Source organism: Saccopteryx bilineata, chromosome 6 (assembly GCF_036850765.1).
Source record: "Saccopteryx bilineata isolate mSacBil1 chromosome 6, mSacBil1_pri_phased_curated, whole genome shotgun sequence".
In the NCBI taxonomy this organism is placed as follows: Eukaryota; Metazoa; Chordata; class Mammalia; order Chiroptera; family Emballonuridae; genus Saccopteryx; species Saccopteryx bilineata.
Window position 1 is genome coordinate 168,109,621 of NC_089495.1, and position 26,988 is coordinate 168,136,608.

The following is a 26,988-nucleotide window of genomic DNA, read 5'->3' on the forward strand; positions in this document are numbered from 1 at the left end:
TAAATTAAAAAGAAATACCACTTAAACATGAATGAAATTCTACTAAAAACTATTTTGTATTTTTAAATGGATTCTTGACTGGTCAAAGATTTTATAACTATGTTAGGATCAATTAGATATTGTTGTCATTCTTGTGGCTAGCTTGATCAACCAAAGTAGCCATGATTATTTAAATTCCTCTTTTCAAACATGTCTTTTCTTACAAGATGTCTCTTAAAATTGCTTTACCAATATAAAAGTCACCTCATAGTTAACACAATTCACAAACTTTTTTTTTTTTTTTAGCTAGAGAGAGAGGGACAGACAGGCACAGACAAACAGGAAGGGAGAGAGATGAGAAGCATCAGTTCTTCATTGTGGTACCTTAGTTGTTCACTGATTGCTTTCTCATCTGTGCCTTAATGGGGGTGAGGGGGGGCTATAGCAGAGCCAGTGATCCCTTGCTCAAGCCAACAACCTTGGGCTTTAAGCTAGCAACCTTTGGGCTCAAGCCAGTGACCAAGGGGTCATGTCTATGATCCCACACTCAAGCTATTGTCTCCGTGCTCAAGCTTGTGAGCCTGCACTCAAGCTGGTGATCTCAGGGTTTAGAACCTGGGTCCTTAGCATCCTAGGCCAATGCTCTATCCACTGCGCCTCCACCTGGTCAGGCCAATTCACAAACTTATTGAATAACTCTATTGTATTTTTAAAGGAAACTTTCTATTGAAGTATGAATATCTCTAGAAAATCGCATATCTCCTAAGACAGAGCCCAGTGAATTTTCATAAAGTAAGCACACCTGTGAAACCAGATCCCAACTCTGGAAACAGAACATTCCTAGTCTCCCTGAAGCCCCCACTATACCTCCTCCTAGTCACTACCCCCACTGGCATACCCAAGGACAACCGCGATCCTGTTACAGCATAGATCAATTTTGCCCGTGTTTGAACTTTATATAGATAGAAGCATCCAGTCTGTCCTTTTGTGTGTCATGTCTCCACACAACATTGTTTTTGTGGGATTCATTATATTATTGTGAATAGTTGTGGATTTCTCCCTCTCATTGCTATTAAGTATTACACAGTAAGAATAAACCAGGATTTATTTTCTGTTCTACTGTTAATGGGAATTTGGGTAGTTTAAAGTTTGGGACCATTATAAAGAAAATTCTGTGAACATGCTACTATCTAGTATGTGTTTGGTACACAGATGTATGCATTTCTGGAGGGTATGCGCCTAGGAATGGAGTTGCTGGAATACATATGTTCTGCTTTAGTGGTGAACAATAAATCATTTTCCAGAGTGGTTGTTCTAATTTACATTGTCACCAATGAAGTCTGAGAGTTGCCGCTGTTAACACTTTGCTGTCTACCTATTGCATTTCAATTTGCATTTCTTATTTTTATTGCATTTGACTAATTCAGTGACAGAAGCTTAATTTTTATGTTAATAAGAAAGCTACCATAATTTTTCCATACTTTCCTAGTTTTTCTGCTGGGAAGAGGACATATTTAATAAGTGTCCTTGGCTAACTACAGTTTATGGTACCTTTTAGCTGTGCACAAAATGTGTATAACACTAAATCCTCCTCCATTCTCCAAGAGGCAACACAAGTAGAAGTAACTAAGCAGGGAGATGTCCAACCCAATCACAAGGCCTTCTGTCATGTCGCAAATCCAGTCTAGTCGTCTAAAAGTGGATTGACGGAAAGAGACTGGACTTGGGTTTGAACACACATTGCAATATAGAGGATGTATTATAGAATTGTACAGTTGAAACCTATATGATTTTATTAACCAATGTAATCCCAACAAGCAATGAAAATATTTTTTAAATAAATAAAGTGAATTGACTTTGTATAGATATATTTAGCCCAAAGATGTATCCTTAGTTTCTAGAGTGTTACTTGATTTTTATAAAAATCAGCTTTTTAAATTTGTGATTTTGAATTTATGATCAAAAAGTAAAATTTAGTGTACAAGCAGTCCTCAGGTTATGAATAAGATAGATTCTGTAGGTTTGTTCTTAAGTTGAATTTGTATGTTGTTGTATTTAATGCAACTTAGATATTTGTCTTAACATAGTATTTATTTTTACCTTTCTGTGTATGTAAATACTTAAACCATTTCCAAACCTACAGAACCTATTTCGTTGGTATCCTGGGGACTGCCTGTAGTAATTAGCTTATTTATACATTTTGGTATATGCAAAATAATTTGTGTTTGCTTGGTTTGAAGAGTTTCTGTCAACAGCAGTTGGTAAACAGTGACCTTTTAGGAAACTGATCTTGTAAGAATAAGAATACTTTAAAAGTTGTATGAAATTTACTTCACTAATCACACTTTTAAATATTGAACTAAATTAGCCCTTTCAATTCTTGGGGTCATGAGCTATACTAATTTAAGTTCATGAACATTTATAAACTGCTAATCGTCTCTGCTTACTGCTTGCCTTGCATCTTGTGTCCTCCACCATGGTGGTGGCAGTTCACCTTGTGGCTTATGCTGTAGCTGGGCTCTGTCTTCTGATGTGCCTCCTTCTACTTACTTGTGTTGCCTCTGGTGGCCTGGAGCAGGAGGACTTAGGTATGTGCAACCTCACAGAATGGTGAAATAGGCACTTGTTTACTTTTGCTCTTCTTTCTGTTTTATTTGTTTTTTGCCTTGAGCATGTATTAATTGGCATTGAGGTGAAAGGAACAAATAAATTTGCTAATAGCAAGAATATGTTTTAGAATAAAAAGATTTGATGTTTTCAGGCCTTACCAAGCAGGCGTCCTACCTCTAAGTGCTGTTGTCATCTGACAGTTGTCAGGGGACAGAAGGTGAGTGGCATCCCTGGTACCCACCCCCTTTTGTTTTCACAGGTTCTGCACTGCTGTGTTTGTGGCTCAAGCACATATACTCAACAGAGTCACTACACACTGAGCCTGGCTGACCTGTCATCCTCAGAGTACGACCCCTTCCTGCCACTGGCCAACGTGAAGAGCTCTGAGCCAGTCCAGTGTCATTCATCTGCAGAACTGGGCAACCTGCTTACTGTTAAAGAGGGTGAGATTGTTTTCAGAATATTAAGTCTTGTGGGCAGGAAAAAGCCTTTTATCCATGCTTGCTGTGTTATTATTTTTTTAATCTAGTTGTTGAAATCCTGGTTTCTAAAGTCCTCGGTGAAAATTCTGCCTTCTTGTTTCTTCTCTTTTTCTCTGTTTCTTCTCTTCCCCTTTCTTTTCCAATCTTAGTTGAATTTTATATTATTGAGGACCCATGGGATCCACAAAAACAGTTCCTTGTTTCTCCTCAAGGAGCTTTACATCTAATGGGAGAGACAGAGTTGATACAGAGGGACTCATGGAGGACTGGCAGCACCACCCATGGAGAGGGACCTACAAAGAGGGGAGACAATGAAAGGAGCTGATCACGTGTCCCAGACTAAGAGAACATCATGAAGAGAGAGCTGGGAGTTTACCTGCCACAGTCTGAGGACCACTCTGCTCACAGCAGAGGGGCCATTTTAGAGTGTGTGGGTGTTATTAGGACATTAGGGGCTGCTCTGTGTCCTCCCCAACCATTCTTCTCCCCAGAATGGCAAGAGCTTATGTCTGGAGTGTGAGTCAGAATGTAGTGTGTCATCTATACATACATCTGGTAAAATTGCATAAAACCCCCACACACATACACACATGAGTGTATGTGAAGCTAGTGGACTGACTATTGCTGCATTGTTTCAGTGTCCGTTTCCTGGCTGTGATGTGGCACTATAGCTGTGTAAGATGTTATTATTGGGGTGAAGGATATTTGGGATCTTTCTAAATTATTTTTACAAATATATGTGAATCTTCAGTTGTCTCAAAATTAAATTTTTTAATGTGGGTATGGAGGCCCAAGAATGGCACCCTGGGTAAAAATGTCCTTAAAGGTATGAGGGAACGTCACCAGGAAAGCAAAATGAGGGAAATGGGAAAGGAATCAGAGTCGTCTCTAGGAAGTCAAAGGAGGAGGGCGATGAGGAGCCGAGGAAGGTCAGCAGCAGTGGGTGCTTCAGAAAACTCAGGTCAGTGCGAAGGGAGCAGGAGCTGTTTTATTTCCCAGCTGCGTGTATGCCAGGAGGTTTTGCTGAGTACTTTGTGCAGAGTGAATGCTCTGCAGCCAGATAGCGTGAGCAGGTGACCTGGCGGATGACCATGCAGAAGTCCAAGACAGACCCTCTTGTGTAGCCTTTGGTGGAGAGAGGGACACAGCAGGCGTTATCTGGGCAAGGGCACAGGGTCCAGGCTGTGCCTGCGGGACTGCAGAGTCTGGAGTGTGGTTGAGGCGGAGAGGAAGGGCCAGGGGAGGGGTGGAGGAAGAGAACGGGTGTGGGGACATCAGTCAGGAACAAGGGCTCTGGAGTCGGCCAGTCCTTATTTGGCCCCATTTTATAGATGAGCAAACTGAGGCGAAAGAACTTCCCAAGGGTGTAATAGAGGTGGGATTAGAATTTAAGGTTGAATGACCAAGTTACTGAACCTGGTATGATTTACTCTGGTACTTTGCGAGAATCCCTAAAGACTCACGTTGAATTGTGTGCTGGTGGACAGGACGGAGCACATTTTCACATTGTCCTCTTGTTGCCCTCCATTTGCTTAGTCATGTAGTTACCTTTTTCTGCAGTTCACTGTTCATTTAAACTAAAATATTTTCTTGACCTTTCCCCCACAACAGGAAATTCAAACCATATATATATATATTAGCCATAGAGAGAGGGACAGATGGGGACAGACAGACAGGAAGGGAAGCATTAATTCTTTATTGCGGCTCCTTAGTTGTTCATTGATTGCTTTCTCATATGTGCCTTGACCGGGAGGCTACATCAGAGCTAGTGACCTCCTTGCTCAAGCCAGCAATCTTGCGCCTCAAGCCTGCAACCTCAGGGTCTCGAGCCTGGGTCCTCAGCATCCCATACCGACACTATCCACTGCGCCACCTGGTCAGGCTAAACAATATTTTTTAAATAAAGTGACCTTTCATTTGTTTTCCTTATTTCCTACCTTGCAGTCCATGTTTTGTAAGAAAAGTAATTTACTTTTTCTTAAAGTCATTAGTTTACATTTATTCCACATAACTGTTATAAAAGTAGGTTAACCACTTATTATAACTCATCACTTGAAAATAGTGGAAAATTAACATGTTAGTGAAAAGGGAGAAACCTAAAAATGCACCTTGAAATGTTGGTACCACTTTTCTTTCAATGTACAAACATTCTTTGACTTGAATATTCCCTGGAAAACCTCAGGACCTGATGCAGACTTGTCCTGATATACTTCTGTGGTCCTAGAAATAATACTCACTACCATTTTAACTAAATAAACAAGCAAAGAAGCTTAGAAACGTATTGGCACACACAATACTTTTGTTGAGTGACTACATCCTGTTAATAATGAAGGGGAAAATAAAGATGCTATCTTAGGTATTTTAGGTTAAATAAAACATGCTCATATTTGAGAGGTTTTTGTTTTCATTTAATGCCACAATTCATCATTCATAACCAAATTATTTCTAGTCAAATAATGTTTTTAATAAGCAAGACTACATTTTTAAATTACTTTCAGATTATTTTTTCATAGACCATTTGATATAATTATTACTTTCAAGTAGTTACAAACAAGAAACTCATTCAACACTCTACAGCTGAGGTCATTGTGGTCCCCGCCTGAGGAGAAGCCATTAGTGGCCGGGTGCTCTCACCATTAGTACCCAAGCGCTTACAATGACAGTGGGCAGCTTTAAAAACTAAAAGTGAAAGGATAACCTAAAATTATTGCTTTTATATTTTATTTCTAAATATAGAAAAATAAATATTTGTAATTTTTTTTTTTCATAGTTTGAAGAAGTCCTGAGCTTGTTTTTACATTAATGGAATCTGGATTTTCTGCTTATTTTTCAGGGCACCCACAGGCAGTTGATTCAGCTAAAATCTGCTAGAGAAGAGCAATTCTCATTTTATAAATAAGCCCTTTACTAACTTTTTAGTACCAAAAATATTTTGGGTTTCTATTGGGTATCTCGTGGCTTATAACTTGATTAGTGTGTAACTGCAGGTTAATTTACCATTGTAGAATTTAAACACATTCATCAAAATACAAATTTATATTTATCTCAAACTGAAAGCACAACATGTATAAGTTGCTTTTGCAGTTGTTATTTTTATCTTGGGCTTTATCAATTTGGATCTTGCTGGTTAGTTTCATAGCCTGCTCTACCAGGCCATCACACACGGTGTCTGACATTATGACTCCTGAGCAGTTGCACCTTTGTTGTTGGGGTGTTAACATTTCAGATGGAGCATGTGTGTGTGTGTGTATACATATTTTTCCCCCCAAGTGAGAGGACGGGAGATAGTGCAGCAGACTCCCATATGCACGCCAACCAGGATCCACCCAGCAACCCCTATCTAGGGCTGATGCGTGGACCAACTGAGCTATCTTCAGTGCCAGGGGCTGACGCTCTAACCATTCAAGCCACTGGCTGTGAGAGGGGAAGAGGGAGAGGGCGGGAGAAAGAGGGAGAAAGAAGTAGTTGGTCGCTTCTCCTGTGTGCTCTGCCCAGGAGTCGAACCCGGAACGTCTGTACGCTGGGCCAACGTGCTATCCACTGACCACTCTCCAGGGCCTGGACCATATATTAACATGGAACAATAAGCAGGAATAAAAAGCATGAGTAACTTTTGAAAAAGTTAATGTGGACACCAAAGCAAAAGCGTTCATAACTAATTTCAAGAAAATTAGTTGAGGTATTTTGAATTTTCAGCTGTTTGTGAGTCACACACACTTCTACCAGAGGTGAGAAGAAAAGTTTAGAGACTGATGTAGATGACCTCTTTTGCTTTAAAAAAAAAAGGAGCGGTGTTTTATATTAAATTTTTATTTTCATTTCTTATTCACTGAAAAGAAAAAATCAAGAAGAAATCCAAGAAAAGTCAGGAGAGCCTTTTTTTCCTCAGTCATCACATGGGGGTGCTTAGATTCTAGGCTGTGATTGCTTCTTTCTAGGATTTATATACATCATAAAATTCATGCTATATAAATAAGTCAATTGGATTTTCAGTGTCTGAAAGGGAGGGTGTTTAGCATGATAAAGTTAATTTTCATGTTGTAGATTCAGATTAATATTAAAGTAATTTTGTAAATTGAATTTGATTAAATTTAATTAATGTTTTGATTAATATTTAATTTATTATGTTGTAAATTTAGAAAATAAGTATTTTCTAACCTTTTAAGCCCAAATTATAAATCTTAGTTTAACTACCTAGTGATTTTTTTTTATTAAAATCAAAAGATTTTATTTTAACCTATTCTTTTTTTTTTTTTTTCCTTTCCATTTTTCTGAAGCTGGAAACAGGGAGAGACAGTCAGACAGACTCCCGCATGCGCCCGACCGGGATCCATCCGGCACGCCCACCGTGGGGCGATGCTCTGCCCACCAGGGGGCGATGCTCTGCCCATCCTGGGCGTCGCCATGTTGCGACCAGAGCCACTCTAGCGCCTGAGGCAGAGGCCACAGAGCCATCCCCAGCGCCCGGGCCATCTTTGCTCCAATGGAGCCTTGGCTGCGGGAGGGGAAGAGAGAGACAGAGAGGAAAGCGCGGCGGAGGGGTGGAGAAGCAAATGGGTGCTTCTCCTATGTGCCCTGGCCGGGAATCGAACCCGGGTCCTCCGCACGCTAGGCCGACGCTCTACCGCTGAGCCAACCGGCCAGGGCCTATTTTAACCTATTCTTACATGAATGTACAATTGTTTATAAATGTAGTGGATTAACTCAGTTCCCTAGCTGTTCTCAAGTTTAAGTGGTTGCTGTAATCCATGCTTAGGGATCTAGTTTACCTGCTCTTCCCTTTTACCTCAAGCACTGTACAAGGCTCACTTTTAGATGCTGTTTTCAGTCTCTCTGTACATCTGAAGTCTTGAAAGTTTTGTAAATCAGTTGCTTTGGGGCATTTAATCATCAACTGAAAATTTAGTTAAAGCCGTCTTAGTATTTCCATTAATTAGTAATATATCAGAGTCTGCTGAATATTTAAAATGCCCTATGCCTGGCCTGCAGTGGCACAATGGATGGGGCGTCGGCCTAGGATCCTGAGATCCCAGGTTTGAAACTCTGAGGTCACTGGCTTGAGTGTGGGCTCATCTGGCTTGAGCATGGCGTCAACAGCATAAGTGTGGGATTGTTTCAATGATCCTTGGCTCATAGTCACTAGCTTGAGCCCAGAAATCACTGTCTTGAAGCCTAAGGTCACTGGCTTGAGCCCAGGGTATGTGGCTTGATCAAGGGGTCACAGGCTCAACTGGAGCCCCCTGGTTAAGGCACATATGAGAAAGCAATAAATGAATAACTAAGGTGCCACAACTATGAGTTGATGCTTCTCATCTCTCTCCCTTCCTGTCTCTTTTTCTTTCTCTCCTTTCTCTTGCTAAAAATAATAAATAAAATGCCTTAACAACAAAACATAAATTATCACAGTGATTTTAAAGCAAATTGTAAACTATACAGGGTGGGGCAAAAATAGTTTTACAGTTATTCAGATGAAAAATATACAATAATTAATACATAAATACACAAGAATCAACTCTGTTACTCCACGTCCTTGCAAGTGTAAAGGGTACTGAAGCAGTCACAGGCTGGATTCATTTCCTTACCCGGGTCTGCCTTGCCCGCACTGAAGGAGCAAGGGACATCTCTGCCCAACTCCCACCTATGCCTCGCCTCCAGCCCTCGACTGTCTGGCTCTGACATCCTCTCCAGCTGCAGGTTTGACTTCCCAGAGCTGCTGAACCGTCACCTTTTTAAATTTTATTTATTTTTTTATTTATTCATTTTTAGAGAGAGGTAGAGAGAGAGAGAGAGAGAGAGAATGGGGGAGGAGCTGGAAGCATCAACTCCCATGTGTGCCTTGACCAGGCAAGCCCACGGTTTTGAACCGGCGACCTCAGCGTTTCCAGGTCAACACTTTATCCACTGCACCACCACAGGTCAGGCCCCGTCACCTTTTTAAGGGCAAGGACTTTTCTCTTGTTTATTTCTATATCTACAAAATTCTTTTTTTTTTTAAGTGAGAGGAGGGAAGATAGAGAGAGAGACTCCCACGTGTGCCCTGACCGGGATTCACCCAGCAACCCCAGTCTAGGGCTGATGCTCAAATCCACTTAGCTGTCCTCAGCTCCCAGGGCTGATGGTTGAATTGATAGAGCCACTGGCTGTGAGAGGGGAAGAGAAAGAGAGAAGGGGGAGAGAAGCAGATGATCACTTCTCTTGTGTGCTCTGACCAGGAATTGAACCTGGGATGTCTGCGTGCCAGGTGGTGAATCACCTGGGACAGTTTCCCCTAATAATGGAAATACTAAGACGGCTTTAACTAAATTTTCAATTGATGATTAAATACCTCAAAGCAACTGATTTACAAAACTTTCAAGACCTCAGATGTACAGAGAGACTTGAAAACAGCATCTAAAAGTGAGCTTTGTACAGTGCTTGAGGTAAAAGGGAAGAACAGGTAAACTAGATCCCTAAGCATGGATTACAGCAACCACTTAAACTTGAGAACGTGGGATAGAGCATGCCAGGTCGACGCTCTATCCACTGAGCAAACCAGCTGGGACCACATATTCAAATTTTAAAATGTCCCTTTCAGAATGAAAAATTCATGTAAGTTAGTTCTTTTAGCAATCTATTTAAATTATGCTTTTAATTTCACATAAAATGTGTCAATAAGAAAATAGGTTAAAAAAAGATTCCCATACTAAAAAAAAAAAAGGGGTAAATCTAAGTACAGATTGAAATCTGGTAGTGGTCAGTGTTAATCTTCATTCTCCACTGTTTATGCTTCTTTACTGTTGTTCACAGAGAGGAAGAGGCGAAGTTTGGAGCTGATCCCTCTGACTGCCCGGATGGTGATGGCCCATCTGGTGAATCACCTGGGACACTTCCCCCTCCGTGGGGGCCCAGCCGTGCTGCACAGCCTGGTCAGTGAGAACCACGACAACACGCACACGGAAGCCTCTGAGCTCTCCTCCGAGGTGTTCAGGAGCCCCAACCTGCAGCTGTTTGTGTTTAATGACAGCACCCTCATCTCCTGCCTTCAGACCCCCATGGAGGGACTGGCAGGCAGCTCACCTGTGGGCGCCCTCTCGGACGTGAGAGTAATTGTGAGGGACATCTCAGGGAAGTACTCGTGGGATGGGAAGGTTTTGTATGGACCTTTGGAAGGCTGCTTAGCCCCCAAAAGCAGAAATTCTTCATTGCTGATTTCAGGCTGGCATCATCAAACATGTGGACCTCAGAGAGATTTTCCTCAGACTGAGGAGGGAGATGATGTTCTTGACAAATTACTTGAAAACATTGGCCACACAAGTCCTGAATGCCTTTTACCATCGCAGCTAAAGCTAAATGAGCCTGCCCCACCCCCCTGTGGAATGAACCGCGACCAAGAGAAGGGAATCATCGAGGCCATTTTGCGCCAGAGTACACAAGAAGAGGAGTATGTTCAGAAGAGCCATTCTGACTTGGCCACAAGAGTCAACAGCCAGGAGCAGCCCTCACCAGTGGAGCCCCGAGGACCCTTTTATTTCTGCAGGTTGTTGCTTGACGACTTGGGAATGAATTCTTGGGACAGAAGGTAACAATCCACCTAGACCTAACTATTCTGTTATTATTTTTGTGTGGCTGTTCTTTCTTATCAATTTGGAGTTGAGGAAGCCAAGACTAGAAATGGAAATCTTTCTCTAATTCGGCATTTGCAGTTTACTTTCTGCTGCTGAGCTGAAGCTGGAAACTGTGCTGTATGGACTGCACAGGTTGTTCAGAGCATCAGAGGACGAAGGACGGCATGACGCAGGAGCTCGGGAGGAGCGGGTTGTCAGTGGGCAGTGCGGTTCAGTGGAGAGCTGTGGGGAGGGGAGCGGATTTGAGCTGGACCCTAACAATGGAGTGGGTTTTTAAAGACAGAGGTGGAGGAAAAGATTCATAGGAGAGCCAATGGTAAAAACACAGGCACACGAACACAAGCCACATAGCATTTACCACAGAGCCATCCTGTGTCACTATATACCAATGAAATGCAGTGGAATTTTGCCGCCTTTGAATGTCTTAAGGAGAATGGATTTCGTTCTGTGGCTTTGATTATAAATGTTTTGTTAATGCTATGTATGGGTAGATGGGTGAATGGATAGATGATAGGTAAGTAGGTCAGTTTATTGACTGGAAAGGACAGAATTGGTCTGAGATTACATGACTTTTCTTCCATCTCTTTTTCTTTATAGGAAGAATTTTCATCTGTTAAAGAAAAATTCAAAATTGTTGAGAGAGCTAAAAAATCTGGACTCCCGTCAGTGGTACGTTCACGTGTGTCGCTCCACTCCCTTTCTGTGTTGATGTGTGCTCACGTGGCAGACCCAGCTGCAGCAGTGACCACGCCCAGGGGAGTTCTGTGACGTAGACTTGGTGACATTTGCATGAGTTAGCCTTGTGGTATTTTTACCCTTGAAAAATAAGCTTACGTGTTTTCTACACTAACAGGAGGTCAGTGCACCCACCTAACCTGTGCCTTTGGGGGCCTTGCCTGTGGTAGCCAGTAGACACACATTCTTCTTTCATCCCTGTGGCCATCTCCTTCCATGGGGGAGCAGAGCCTCAGCTGGCTCAGACGCCCTGCCTGCGCTCGCACGTCCTGTTGTTTGAAGTGAGCAATGTACTGGCATTCTGTAGTTTCTGCTCTACAGTGTTGGCAAGGTTAAAACCAGTTTGATGTCATCAGTAACTTCCTAATAGTAAGCCTCATTTTCCTAAACTGGTCAAATATCAGGTCTCCCACTTTTTCAAACACTCTTAGAGGCAATTCTGAAAATGAGGTCACAACCAGTTTTTGAATTGGGGAAATGTGTGCTTCCAGAACACCCTAGTGATGTAAGTATAGCACTTTGTATGTAACGCATGCTCAAAATTCGTAAACAAACTGCTTCCTTAATCTTCAGTTTAAAAAACAACAACAAACTCATTTTTAAAAAACCAGCTTTTGTTCCTCCTTTATTCCCTTTAAGAATAGCTCTCATCAGAGATGCAAACCCTGACGCGATTCCTCCTCACATTGTCATTTCCAGTCCGGATTGTCACTGTGTTTCTTTGCTGGGGGAATAGAGACTGTTCTCTTGGACAGTCTGTGGGGGTTTCTTCTGAGGCTCAGGGTCCAGCTTCCCTCTCCCCTGTCCTACAGCATTGGACAGTGCTTGCTGGGGGTCCGAACTCAGCTTTTTAGGCATATGCTGAATTACTCTTGTTTCTTAGTATTAAGGGAAGATGCTGGTATCTTATCATTGTGAGTGTTAATGCACTTTAGTTGCATGAGGTACAACTGAATCAGCTCCCTGGGGTGCTGTTACTTTAAAACGTAGCTTTAGACAGCTGATAGGTAATCCTCTGCCCCTTCATTAACCTTTGCTTAAAACCCCAACTCCTGGTGCCTTCTTGACATCCACACAGGTATCAACTTATTTTATGGTAAAGGCTGTTTTTACAAGGTTTTTTTTTTGTTGTTTGTTTGTTTTAACATAAATAAGTCAGGGGCCACCATTGTCATGGCCATTCACATGCAGGTTCTCATTGGATTCGGGCAGATGGTAAAGAAACAGTGGAGCCAAAAAATGGTGGACCATTCCTTTTATTAAAGTCCCGAGCCAGCCTGCCGACAAGCAAACAGGCAGGAAAAACACTTTCCTTTTCATTCAGAGCTCCCAAAGCCCTGACACATTCTCCGGTTCCACAACCAGGAGAATCTTCTCTGGTTTCTCCTAGAATCAAAGGCCCCACCAGTCTCAACAGAGTCACAAAGCCCCTCAGCTCTTGTTCTCCATCTGCACAACTTCTCTTTCCCTGCCGACATGGCTTCTCTTTCTTCTCTCTCTGCCAAACTCTCTTCTTCTTCACCACTCTGCATTCTCTCTCTCTCTCCCTCTGCCAACATGGCTTGTTTCTGCCTCCTCTTCTTTTCAAAACTTTCTGGCACAATAACCTCTCCTCCAGCAAACATGAGCAAAACAATGGCCCTTCCCAAGCAGTAAGGTAATCTGCAATTTCACAGACCACATATACCTTGGTGCTGCCCAGCCCCCAATGCAAACTATAAGCGAGCAAACATAAAAACCATATTTTACAAACTTATTTGACCAACAGGGACTCTTTAGCTATGGGCAATTTAGACTGCCGCGTGTATTGTTCAGTTAGCAGGTAACATACCTGGTTCCTCAACTTTCAGTTAGGATGTTTCTATTTTTTCTGATATTAGTTTCTCTCCCTGTGTCAAAGCATAGTTTTTGTTTAGCATGTTCTTAGGAAAAGTAGAGGCTGTCTTGCAACTATCATCTATATACTGTAAAGTTAACAAAGATGTGAATAGTGTGATGACTGTCAATACAGGTTACAGTGAGCTCCCCTTTTAAATAGTAATGCCTCTGGCCACTACATGGTGAGGTGAAAGTTAAAATTGTTTCTTTTTTGCTTGGTTGTTTAATATGACAGCACAGGGAAACTGAGCTATTCTGGTCTATTCCTAATCAGAAAGAAAAATGGATTCTATTGAGGAAGAGGAAATGGTTTTATGTATGTGTGCTCCTGAATTACCTGCTCCTTCATGCATGAATCCTGCAGCTTATGGATATGAAGTGCTGTTGAGGTTGCTAATTATCATTTCAAAAGCCTGGCCCTAATAAGGCCAGACAGCAGCTCTGCATCCTAGCAGGCTCTCTGTGGTGCTAACATTTGGAGGATGTGAAATTTGATGAATGTTTACAGCTAAAGGTCCCTCTCCTCACACCTACATCAGTCATGTAGTCATTGGGGCTTTGATCCCCTGTGCTCCCACATCGAGTTAATGAGGACTCAGATCTCTGAGCAGCTACAATGTAAAAAGCTTAGACTTTGAAAAGGATAAAATAAAACATTTCAGGTAAACCTAAAATTGTTTTCATGTATGTAAAGTATGTAGAATAGTGAGCTGCCAAAAGAAATTAAGTAACTCTACCGTTTTCTCCTTTGTTGAAAGAGAGAGTCTTTAGGTCATGGTCATATGGTTATGATCTCTGTTATCTGAGCCCCCAAATTATTATAGATCTAAGAGTAAGCCATTCAGATTCTAGGCTGCCTGTGTACCCTGCCTGTCACTCAGGGAGTAAACGCTGTCACCTTTTGAAGCTCCATACTGCATTGGACCAGCTTTCTGACTCTCTACCAGAGCACTGAGCTCCAGGGATCTGCCCACAAATTCACTGCTCCTCATAACACCTGCTCCCATCAAGAGAGGGGCCCACAGTGCACATGTCCTCCAGGCAGGCCACTCACCTTGCCACCTTCTCTAGTGGCAGCAGGACAGTGTGCATCAAAAGACTTAACAGAGCATCGCCTCATCTGGGTTCTCAGCAGAGCAATCTGCAGCTGAGAGTGCAAGACAAACCCAGTAACAAGTCCACTGAGGGAATGACTGGGCATTGAGATTTTCATGCCAGATATGATGAAGCAGAGGCTGAACTGAAGCAGAGGAGAACTGAAGAATGTCTGCTACATACAGAGACTGTTGAAACACTTATGTGGCTGGAAAATAGCAACCCCTTGTCAGAAGCATTATTTTATTTGGAATTTCAAGTGTATAGAGGATTTGTTTTCCAAAAGTTTGACAAACCTACAGCATTTGCCTTTGGGGACTCCAAGATGGCAGAATAGTAGGCAGACGCACAGACTCCCAGCTCACACCACCAAACTGGATTACAAATTAATTTAGGAACAATCATCATGAAAAACCAACTTTAGACTAAAAGAACAGGTCTCAAAAACCAAGGAGCAAAGAAGAATCCACAACAATCCTGGTAAGGAGTGCGGGGGCACAGTGGGTGCTCCCCTGCTTCCAAGAGCAAGGGGAGGCTGAGGCTGAGAGACGGGGGCTCTCAGTCTCAGAACTGGAGACCCAGCCTAGAAATTCAGGGATTGGACGAGACAGACGGAAAGCATTGAGAGGGGAGAAGAGCAAAGTTCTGTGTGTGGGAATGGCGGGGGTGCTTTAAAGGGACAGGGCAGAAAATATCACTCACAGCCACTTGCCTGGGGCCCCGGGGGCAAGGAAGGCTGAGACAACTGGCTTGTCTTCCACGAAGAAAATGGGGAGAGTGAAACAGACAGTGACAGGCAAAGGAATGTCTGGGATGACCTGGAAAGCTGACTCATCCAGTGTGAAGGCAGCCATAGCTGGAGGAGCAGTTGAACCCTCCACACACACAAGCCTAAAGTGGTTCCGGGTGACCCACCTCCAGAAAGCTGTCCAGCTCCAATCAGCGTGAAAGACACAGCCAAAAGTAAGAAGTGGGGTGGAGGTGCAGTAACTCAGGTCTCCAGGGAGATCTGAGATAGAGCTCCCCTACTGGAGCCGAGAATGTGCCCTCCCCACCCTCAGAGAGCAGCTGACAGAACCCACCTTCAGATTCTAAGAGGTCAGTCACATCTACCACATTCCTGGATACAGATTCAAATAAGTCCCCTGCTGAGATCAGTAAACAAGCCTACTGCTGAGTTAAGTAAACTGAAAATAAACAAATCAAGACTTCAAAGAGGCTCTACTACATAAGGAGACCACAACTGGAACAAGAAACAGTGGGAAGCCAGAGAAACTTAAGTCATATGAATCAACAAGACAAATCCCCAGAAAAAGATTTGGATGAAATAGAAGTAATCAAATTACAGGAAGCAGAGTATAAAATAATGATTGTTAGGATGCTTAAGGATCTCAAAGCTACAATGGATGGACTTAATGAACACCTACCTAAATAAAGAAATTGTAAGCATCAAAAAGGACACAGAAATCATAAAGAATAACCAGACAGAAATGACAAACACAGTATCAGAAATGAAGACTACACTAGAAGGAATTAAAACAGGCTGGATTAAGCAGAGGATCGAATCAGCAATTTAGAGGACAAGGTAAGCGAAAGCACGGAAACAGAACAGCAAGAAGGAAAGCATCAAAAAGTCCTGGGAAATTCTAAGAGAGCTCTGTGACAACATGAAGAGAAACAATATTGATATAATAGGGGTACCTGAAGGAGAAGAAAAAGAACGAGGAATAGAAAACCTGATTGAAGAAATTATAGCTGAATATTTCCCTAAACTGATGCAGGAAAGACTCACACAGGTTCAAGAAGCAGAGAGAAACCCATTAAAAAGAACCCAAAGAGACCCACACCAGAACACATCATAATCAAAATACCAAAGCTAAGAGATAAAGAAAGAATACTAAAAGCTGTAAAATAAAAACAATCACCTACAAAGGAACCACCATAAGGATGACATCTGACTTTTCAACAGAAATACTTGAGGCCAGAAGGGAATGGCAAGAAATACTCAAACTAATGCAGACCAAGAACCTACAACCAAGATTTCTTTATCTAGCAAGGCTATCATTTAAAATTGAAGGAGAAATAAAAAGCTTCCCAGACCAAAAAAAAAAAAAAAAAAAACTCAAAGAATTCATCACAATGAAACCAATGCTGCAAGAAATGTTAAGGGGCCTGCTGTAGACATAATAAAGTGGGGGGAAAAAATCTAGTAAAGGAGAAATGTAGATTTAAACAACAAAATGGCAATAAAAAACTATATATCAATAATAACCTTAAATGTGAATGGATTAAATGCTCCAATCAAAAGACATAGGGTAGCTGAATGGTTAAGAAAACAGGACCTGTACATATGCTGTCTACAAGAGACCTGCCTCAAAACAAAAGATACACATAGTAAAAGGATGGAAAAATATTTCATTCAAATAGAAATAAAAAAAAAAGCTGGGGTAGCAATACTTATATCTGACAAAATAGACTTTAAAACAAAGACTATATATAGTAAGGGATAAAGAAGGTCACTACATAATGATAAAGAGAGCATTCCATCAGGAAGAGATAACCATTATAAATATCTATGCACCTAATATAGGAGCACCTAAATATATAAAGCTGAGTTTGATGGACATAAAGGGTGAAATCAACAGCAATACTATAATAGTACAGGATTTCAATACCCCACTAACATCACTAGATAAATCTTCAAGAAAGAAAATTAAAGAAATAGCAGAATTAAGGGACACACTAGATCAACGAGATTTAATAGATATCTTCAGAACCTTTCACCCTAAAGCAGCAGAATATACATTCTTTTTAAGTGTGCATAGTACATTTTCTAGAATAGACCACATATTAGGACATAAAACAAGTCTCAACAAATTTAAGAAGATTGAAATCATATCAAGCATCTTCTCTGACCACAATGGCATGAAACTAGATATCAACTACAATAGAAAAACTGAAAAACACTCAAACACTTGGAAACTAAACAGCATGTTATTATACGACGAATAGGACAACAATGAGATCAAGGAAGAAATAAAAAATTTCCTTGAAACAAATGAAAATGAGCATACAATAACTCAATCTGTGGGACACAGCAAAAGCAGTCAGGAGAGGGAAGTTCATAGCATTACAGGCATACCTTAAGAAGCTAGAAAAAGTTCAAATAAACAACTTAACCCTGCAACTAAAAGAACTAGAAAAAGAACAGCAAGTAAAACCCACAGGAGATAGAAGGAATGAAATAAAAAAGATCAGAGTGGAAATAAGTGACATAGAGACTAAAAAAACAATATAGAGGATCAATGAAACCAAGAGCTGGTTCTTTGAAAAGGTAAACAAGATCAATGAATCCTTAGCCAGACTCACCAAGATAAAAAGAGAGGACTTATATAAAATTAGATATGAGAGTGGAGAAGTAACAACGGACACAACAGAAATACAAAGGATTGTAAGAAAATACTGTGAAGAAGTGTATGCCCAGAAATTAGACAATCTAGGTGAAATGGACAAATTCCTTGAAAAATAAAATCTTTCAAAAATCAATCTGGAAGAATCAGAAAACTTAAATAGACTAATTACAACAAATGAGATTGAAACAGTTATTTAAAAACTCCCAGAAAACAAAAGCCCTGGGCCAGATAGCTTCACAGGCGAATTCTGTCGAACATTCAAAGAAGAACTAACTCCTATCCTTCTCAAGCTATTTCAAAAAATTCAAGGCCCTGGCTGGTTGGCTCAGTGGTAGAGCGTCGGCCTGGCGTGCAGGAGTCCCGGGTTTGATTCCTGGCCAGGGCACACAGGAGAAGCACCCATCTGCTTCTCGACCCCTCCCTCTCTCCTTCCTTTCTGTCTCTCTCTTCCCCTCCTGCAGCCAAGGCTCCATTGGAGCAAAGTTGGCCTGGGCACTGAGAATGGCTCTATGGCCTCTGCCTCAGGCGCTAGAATGGCTCTGGTTGCAACAGAGCAACGCCCCAGATGGGCAGAGCATCGCCCCCTGGTGGGCATGCCGGGTGGGTCCCGCTCGAGCACATGCGGGAGTCTGTCTGACTGCCTCCCCATTTCCAACTTCAGAAAAATACAAAAAAATAAAAAATTCAAGAAGTGGAAAAACTTCCAAGCTCCTTTTATGAGGCGAGCATAATTCTGATTCCAAAAAGAGGCAAAGACAACACAGAGAAAGAAAACTATAGGCCGGCCCTGGCCGGTTGGCTCAGCGGTAGAGCGTCGGCCTGGCGTGCGGGGGACCTGGGTTCGATTCCCGGCTAGGGCACATAGGAGAAGCGCCCATTTGCTTCTCCACCCCCCCCCCACTCCTTCCTCTCTGTCTCTCTCTTCCCCTCCCGCAGCCAAGGCTCCATTGGAGCAAAGATGGCCCGGGCGCTGGGGATGGCTCCTTGGCCTCTGCCCCAGGCGCTAGAGTGGCTCTGGTCGTGGCAGAGCGACGCCCCAGAGGGGCAGAGCATTGACCCCTGGTGGGCGTGCTGGGTGGATCCCGGTCGGGCGCATGCGGGAGTCTGTCTGACTGTCTCTCCCCGTTTCCAGCTTCAGAAAAATACAAAAAAAAAAAAAAAAAAGAAAACTATAGGCCAATATCCCTGATGAACTTAGATGCTAAAATTCTCAACAAAATATTAGCAAACCAAATCCAGCAATACATGAAAAAAATCATACATCATGATCAAGTGGGATTTATTCTGGGGAGCCAAGGCTGGTACAGTACTTGCAAATCAATCAATATGATTCATCACATAAACAAAAGAAAGGACAAAAACCACATGATAATATCAGTAGATGCAGAAAAAGCATTTGATAAAATCCAGCATCCAGTTTATGATCAAAACTCTTAGCAAAGTGGGAATACAGGGAACATACCTCAACATGATAAAGGCAATCTACAACAAACCCACAGCCAACATTATATTCAATGGGCAAAAATTAAAAGCAATCCTCTTAAGATCAGGAACAAGGCAGGGGTGTCCCCTTTTACCACTCTTATTCAACATCATTCTGGAAGTCTTAGCCACAGCAATCAGACAAGATGAAGAAATAAAAGGCATCCAAATTGGAAAGAAGTAAAACTATCATTATTTGCTGATGATATGATACTGTACATAGAAAACGCTAAAGTCTCAGTCAAAAAACTACTGGACCTTATTATAAATGAATTCAGCAAGGTAGGATATAAAATTAATACTCAGAATTCAGAGGCATTATTATACACCAACAATGATCTGTCTGAAACAGAAATTAAGAAAACAATCCCTTTCACTATTGCAACAAAAAAATAAAGTACCTAGGAGTAAATTTAACCAAGGTGATTAAAGACTTGTACTCGGAAAGTTATAAAACATTGATAAAAGAAATCAAGGAAGATATAAACAAGTGGAAGCATATACCGTGTTCATTGTTAGGAAGAATAAACATCATTAAAATGTCCATATTAATATCCCAAAGCAATTTATAAATTCAATGCAATTCCTATTAAAATACCAATGGCATACTTCAAAGATATAGAACAAATATTCAAAAAATTCATATGGAACCAAAATAGAACATGAATAGCCTCAGCAATCTTGAAAAAGAAGAATGAAGTGGGTGGTATCACACTTCCTGATGTTAAGTTATACTACAAGGCCATTGTACTCAAAACAGCTTGGTACTGGCATAAGAACAGGCATATAGATCAATAGAACAGAACAGAGAACCCAGAAATGAACCCACACCTTTATGGCCAATTGATATTTGACAAGGGTGGTAATAGCATACAATGGAATAAAGACAGTCTCTTTTAACAAATGGTATTGGGAAACTTGGACAGCTACCTGCAAAAAAATGAAACTAGACCACCAACTTACATGATTCACAAAAATAAACTCAAAATGGATAAAAGACTTAAATGTAAGTCGTGAAACCATAAGCATCCTAGAGGAAAACATAGGCAATAAACTCTATATCATCACTCGCAGCAATATATTTGTTGATTTATCTCCACGCACAAGGGAAATAAAGGACAGGATAAACAAATGGGACTATATCAAACTAAAGAGCTTTTGCACAGCTAAAGACAATATGAACAAAATAAAAAGACAAACCACACAATGAGAGAACATATTCGACAATACCTCTGATATGGGGTTAATAACCTAAATTTATAAAGAACTTTTAAAACTCAACACCAGAAAGATAAACAATCCAATCCAAAAATGGGCAAAAGAAATGAATAGACACTTCTCCAAAGAGGACATATAGATGGCCAATAGGCATATGAAAAAATGTTCAACATCACCAATCATCAGAGAAATGCAAATTAAAACCACAATGAGATACCACCTCACACCAGTCAGAATGGCACTCATTACCAAAACAACACATAATAAATGCTGGAGAGGATGTGGAGAAAAGGGAACTCTCCTGCACTGCTAGTGGGAATGCAGACTGGTGCAGCCACTGTGGAAAACAGTATGAGATTCCTCAAAAAATTAAAAATGAAACTGCTTTTGACCCAGCCATCCCACTTTTACGAATATATCACAAGAACACCACATCACTGATACAAAAGAAGAAATGCACCCCCATGTTTATGGCAGCATTGTTCACAATAGCCAAGATCTGGAAACAGCCCAGGTGTCTATCAGTGGACAAGTGGATTAAAAAGTTGTGGTACATATACACAATGGAATACTACGTGGCCATGAAAATGAAGGAAATCTTACCTTTTGCAACAATATGGACCTGAAAGCTATTATGCTAAGTAAAATAAGCCAGGCAGAAAAAGAAAAATATTATGTGACCTCACTCATTTGAGGAATCCAATGAACAATATGAACTGAGGAACAGAATAGAGACAGAGGTGGGATCAAAGGATCCAGAAGGAAAGCGGACAGAGGGAAAGGGGATGATAGGCTGATAGGATGGGATGAGAGCAGAAAAGCAAATCCTAGAGGGAAAGGGGGAGGGCGTTACGGGAAGGGAGATAAGGGGGATATAGTGAGGAACATGGGGGAGGGGAGGATGTATTCAGGGGGACACTAGAATCTATGTAAACACAATAAAATAAAATAAAAAAGAATTAAAAAAAAACCTTAATCATGGGCAATGACCAAGCGTCCATTTCTATCAATACGTTTTTAGGACAGATCAAAGAGAGTATGAAAATGTCTTTAATAATAGAAGCAACCTAAATGTCCTATAAAGAGGATTTGGGATGTAGTATATTAATGTAATGGGATGTTGTACAACCATTAAATAACTGAGTTATAAAAGCAGATGGTATCACAGTGCTCACACTCAAATATGGTTCAAATGGAGAATTGTATGTTATGTATATTTTCTATAATAAAGTGTTCAGAAATATTTTAACTGAAAATATCAGTTGCAAAACAGAATATAATAGCCGCTCATTTACATATACAAAATGGTAACAGTTTATGTTCTTTGCTTATATATTGAAATAACAAGTTTTTGTAATTTTTTTTGTAAAATTTGTAATTTTTCTTGTATGTTTTTTACATGCAAACTATGGGGAAAATGAATAAGCTATCTGGATAAATAAGAGGATGTCCTCCTCTTCCGTATATTTAATATGAGGTTTTTTTTGGTTGAGTTTCAATTCATTCTGCTTATTAGTATAAAAAAAGAAAATAATCCACAGTAGGAAATACTAAAGAATATGTTAAAATATAGAGCCCAAATTCCACTAATATGGATGTCTAACCAGATCACAATGTTAAGATATTATACAATTAGACAATAGAAACATTTTCATCTTGTTTAAGCAATTGGTAGTTTTCTCTGGGATTTTTTCAGAATAGAATACAGAAATAAGGAGAGGACTGGACTACTGTGTAAGTGGGTAGGTAATCCAGAATTTGAGAAGATAGAGACGGGATTCAAACTCTTGGATGATGAGGCTGTGGAATGAGCAATTCTTGATTAAAGCTTGTTTCATTGAGAATCACGTCTTTATCTCTCAGCTGTCACCAGATTGCTTGGTATAGGTCCAGTTATTTTGATACTTCACTCTCGGGTAATTTGTAGAAAATATTCACTAATACATTTAAATATATCATCATATCTCTGGTCATTTCACCAGACATATGAGTGGGCATCCACTGTGTGCCAAGGACTGTGTTAGACGCACAAAAGGTAAAAAGTAAGGCTACTTTCCTCAGTGCGCGTGTTATGTTTACAGGGTGCAAGAGCAACGTGCCCAGAATCCATCATGGAGGGAGTGGATGGAAGAATTTTTACAGTCCAAGTTTTCTATAGACAGCTGTTCACCCTACCAGGCACCCTCAGATCAGACCAGTTAGATCATAGAGTGGGTATACCTCCTCACAAAGAAAATATCTAAGAAGTTTCTGTTTCTCATAAAGTCTTGTGAGGCATGTTCTATAATTCCAGTTATAGAACTAGCCATATCCATAGCTCAAAGTGTAGAAAATGAAATAATGGGTGGGTCACATGGATCTAATCATATTGATGTCTCTTTGAAATGCTTTCAAAGATACTTTATACCAGAAGTGGAGAGAACTTGTCAAGTAGTGTGTTATGACATTCTGTTAAGTATATCTCGTGTATTGAGAGAGTGATCTGCAGAACCAGACTGCCCTGCTTCAGTTCCCAGTCCCCTGCTTGGGTTGTATGCCTTTTTAAAACTTTCTGTGCCTTCTTTCAACCATCTCTACCAGGCAGGTCGTGATGATAATACTTATCTCATTAGGGCAATAGCAAAGAGTAAATAAAATAATGTGAGGAACTGTCTTAGGACAGTTACTGACCCCTAGTAAGTTCTCAGTAGGAGTCGTGCTGGTGGTAGTAGTAAAATAAAACTATATATAAAAGAAATCTCACTCCTTTAAATTTAAATTTTTATAGCCGTGAAACGCATAAAATTGCAGTGTTTTACATTGCTGAAGGCCAAGAAGACAAGTGTTCAATCCTCTCCAATGAAAAAGGAAGCCAAGCGTATGAAGACTTTGTTGCTGGACTTGGATGGGAGGTAATTCATTTCCTTCCATAGATATTAGTTGACCAGCACTATTTAAAGATGAAAATAAATGAGATGTTGATTGCACATGTTTTTACATTCAAGTGTAGCATGAGTGGAGTTCTGGAGTTAAAAGATATATTGAATTTGACATCTTTTATTAGTTGTTTCTCAGTATACGTGAATTTTGTTTCCCCTTAACTTCCCTCATCACGTTATTTCATTTGCTCTTTATCAGAGCTGAATAGTCAGATCAGCTCAGACCAGCCGACCCATCATAGACAGTCTGTAGTAAAAGAAGACGAATATGAGCTGAGAAGCGATGGCTTTGGCCACCACATGGAGACTGGGGAAGAAGTGCATGACTTGGTGGGTGAAAAGATGAAGAAAGAGTTGGATGAAGTCAAAAGTTGGAATGAAAATCAAATATAGTAGTTAGGATGGTTTAACTATAAACCTATTTCTCTGGGGTAGATCCCAGGATGACTAATCTGAAAAAAAATTTTTTCTTTGCTAAATGGTACTTTGACAGACATGTATAAATTTATATACACACACGTGCATACACACATCTGTTCCTAGGAATATAATCTAAAGAAAAAAATATGCCCAGAATCTAAAAGAATTTAGAATAGTTAAAATGAAAATCGCTATATCTGAAATAATTTTTCTTCTTACTACTTTTGTTTGGGTTTCTTGGTTATCTGTGCTGTGAGAAACTCTGTGGGCTCCTAAGGAAGACTTGTCTCTTAGAGTTGAGGTTAGCAAAGGGACTGATGTGGGGGTGGGGACAGGATAAGAGCACTTCAAGGTCAAGACCTTATACTTTCTAGAAGGTCAAGTACATTTTCGTCTAAAAGTTATTACATTTCCAATAAATGATTGTTCTTCTTACTCATAAGGTTACTTCTTTGTCATACAAAATACTTATTTAACTAATAGGTTTTTTAAAAATATATTTTTTTAACTGGAGTTTTAAGAAAAGGCAAACTGATTAATTCCATGTATCAATATATATTCATTGTATTTGGCACAGAAGAGATTCTTCTGTTTTTTTCTATTGTGTTTGAATAGTTGCTTTGCTAAAATAATACTAGTTTATGAAAATTTAAAAAAGGGATCTAGGTACTGAGAAGTCAAAATTCATGACACAGCTTGAAAAGAATTATGACTCAGACTTGTGGCAGTGGTGTCTATTGGAACAGTTCTTTCAAAGCAGAATAGCAATGGCTGTTAAATTTTGAAACATCTCCACCCCTTGACCCTACATCCTACAGAAACAGTGCTTTGAGTGCTCCTCCGGTTTGAGTAGCAGAAAACTCCATGATACCATCAGGGAAGCTGTGTGTGTGTGTGTGTGTGTGTGTGTGTGTGTGTGTGTACCTAGACACATAGATGCACACCTACATGTATGTAAATGCACACACACATACGCAGGTACAGGAGGAAACAAACTTAAAGAAATGTGCACCAAACTTTTGATAGTGGTTTTCTTAGGTCGGTAGGATTATAGAGCACTTTTATTGTTAATATGTCTTAATATTTTAATTTTGTTTAACTTTGTGTTACATTGTTTTCTTCTTCTGAAAGCTATAGAAATGAACATAATTAGATTTTTTGAAACTCCACATAGCCGGTCAGTGACTAAGAGCAGCTGATGTTTTAGGCTGACCCTTTCCCTCTCTGTGGCCTGGCCAGGTGGATCTGTCCACCCACTGCGGCTTCATGGGCGGGCTCCAGCGCAACGGCAGCACGGGCCAGACGGCCCCGTACTACGCTACCTCAACCGTGGAGGTGATCTTCCACGTCTCCACTCGCATGCCGTCAGACTCAGATGATTCACTCACCAAAAAGGTAAGGCTCTGGTTTGTAGGCGGGAGCTCCAAGAGCCAAGAGCCGCATCACAGCCATGGCACAGCCTGTGCTGAGACCGGGGGTCCCTGGGCTGGAGCGCAGAGTCATTCTTCTCAGGCTGCCGTTGCAGTTAACTGGAAATACTGGCGTGGCACAGACTGGATCAGGAGACCCCAAACTTTTTACACAGGGGACCAGTTCACTGTCCCTCCGACCGTTGGAGGGCCGCCACATACAGTGCTCCAGTACACTGACCACCAATGAAAGAGGTGCCCCTTCCGGAAGTGTGGCGGGCCGGATAAATGGCCTCAGGGGGTCGCATGCGGCCCGCGGGCCGTAGTTTGGGGACACCTGTACTGGATAAAGGGAAATATGAATAGCATCAATCATTTGGGTCTTAAATCCTGAGATTAAGATTTAGGCAAAGGAAGGATCTTAAATGGACTATTTTTTATCTTCTCTCCCATGACTGTTAACTGACGAAAGTAATGCTGGTGGCCTCTCAGGTTGGCAGAGGTCACACGCTGTAGAGAGCCCGTACTGGGGGGCTCAGACCCTGTAGAGAGCCCGTACTGGGGGGCTCAGACCCGCTGGGGAGGTCCCACAGTGTCTGACACAGTGACGCATGCAGGGGAGCTGCTGTCCATTGTCCCACCTGTGCCACTTACCTTGTGTTCTCTTTCACGTCGGTCTTGTGAGCAGTTTTTCTGGAATTCCCAGGAAAGCTCCTCCGTCCCTGAGTAACCTCCCCCCACCCCGGGAAAGAGCCCTGTACTTTCCCGTCTGCTGTGCACTCGCCTTTGTGACTACTGTTAGCAGAGAGGAGCACCTGAGTGGGCGAGGCATTTAATCTGGGGAGGAAGCCCGGAAATCTGACCACTCTGGGAGCTTCCAGATAAGCAGAACTTCAACTAGACTACTAGTGAGTGGCAGGACCTGGAGTTCCAACCTCACACCCACTGTCTTCCTACAGGGATTCAAGGAGCAGGTCCGACAGGTGCTGACTAAGGCTGGCCTGGGTCGGGGTCTGGTGTGGTTATGATAGCCACAGTCTGGACCTGGGCTTAAGCATGTATCCTGTTACTTCACCAGTCTGTGCCTCAGTTTCCGTTTCTATTAAATGAGATTAAAAAAACACAGCCTGTGGCCCAGGGTTGTTGTAAAGTAAATGGATAATGCTTGTAAACGTGCTTAGCACAGTGCCTGCTAAGATCTCTAACCGTCAGCTCATCACTGCCCCTCGCTGACTGATTCTGTTATCCCCTGCCCCATTAGGCAGATAGTCAATATTGGCCAATGGGCCTCTCTGTCCCTGCTTTATTCCTTTCCTCTGCAGCTTGGTCTTTTCACTACTGTGGCTGCAGACTTCTGGGCCACATTCATGGTGGGCAGCAGTGAATCTGCTAGGACACCTCCGACCTCTGGTCACAGCGCAGTCCCAGACATCCCCCAGTGGCCGAGTGTCCGGAATGCACAAAGCGTGATTGGCTTTCCCGCCTTGGCCCATGCACTAGCATAGCTCCTGCAGGCTGTGAGCTGGCTCCACAGACGTGAGGGAACTACTTCCACGTCCCAGGTTTTGATGGTTGCCCTGGCAGAGGTGTGTGTTCTTAGAGCACTGTGCCCTCGGAGAATCTACTCCAGAGGACCCAGACCCCCGGTAGGGCTTACTCTCATTTTATTTTTACTTCCTTGTGTATCACTGCTGCTCTGCAAATGTATCACCATAGTCTATGATTTTATGACTAAGAACTATTAA

The 26,988-nt window shown here is 41.4% G+C and overlaps 1 protein-coding gene across 2 annotated transcripts in view; it reads left to right on the plus strand.

Moving 5' to 3' along the window:
• RALGAPA2 (Ral GTPase activating protein catalytic subunit alpha 2) overlaps window positions 1-26,988 on the plus strand; it is a 386,122-nt gene that overhangs the window by 241,052 nt on the left and 118,082 nt on the right. For both annotated transcript variants that reach the window (XM_066237690.1, XM_066237692.1), the window contains 5 exons: window positions 2,849-3,032; window positions 9,858-10,629; window positions 11,273-11,344; window positions 23,264-23,387; window positions 25,074-25,229. In XM_066237690.1, coding sequence (XP_066093787.1) covers window positions 2,849-3,032; window positions 9,858-10,629; window positions 11,273-11,344; window positions 23,264-23,387; window positions 25,074-25,229 — 1,308 coding nt within the window. The remainder of the gene's footprint in view (window positions 1-2,848; window positions 3,033-9,857; window positions 10,630-11,272; window positions 11,345-23,263; window positions 23,388-25,073; window positions 25,230-26,988) is intronic.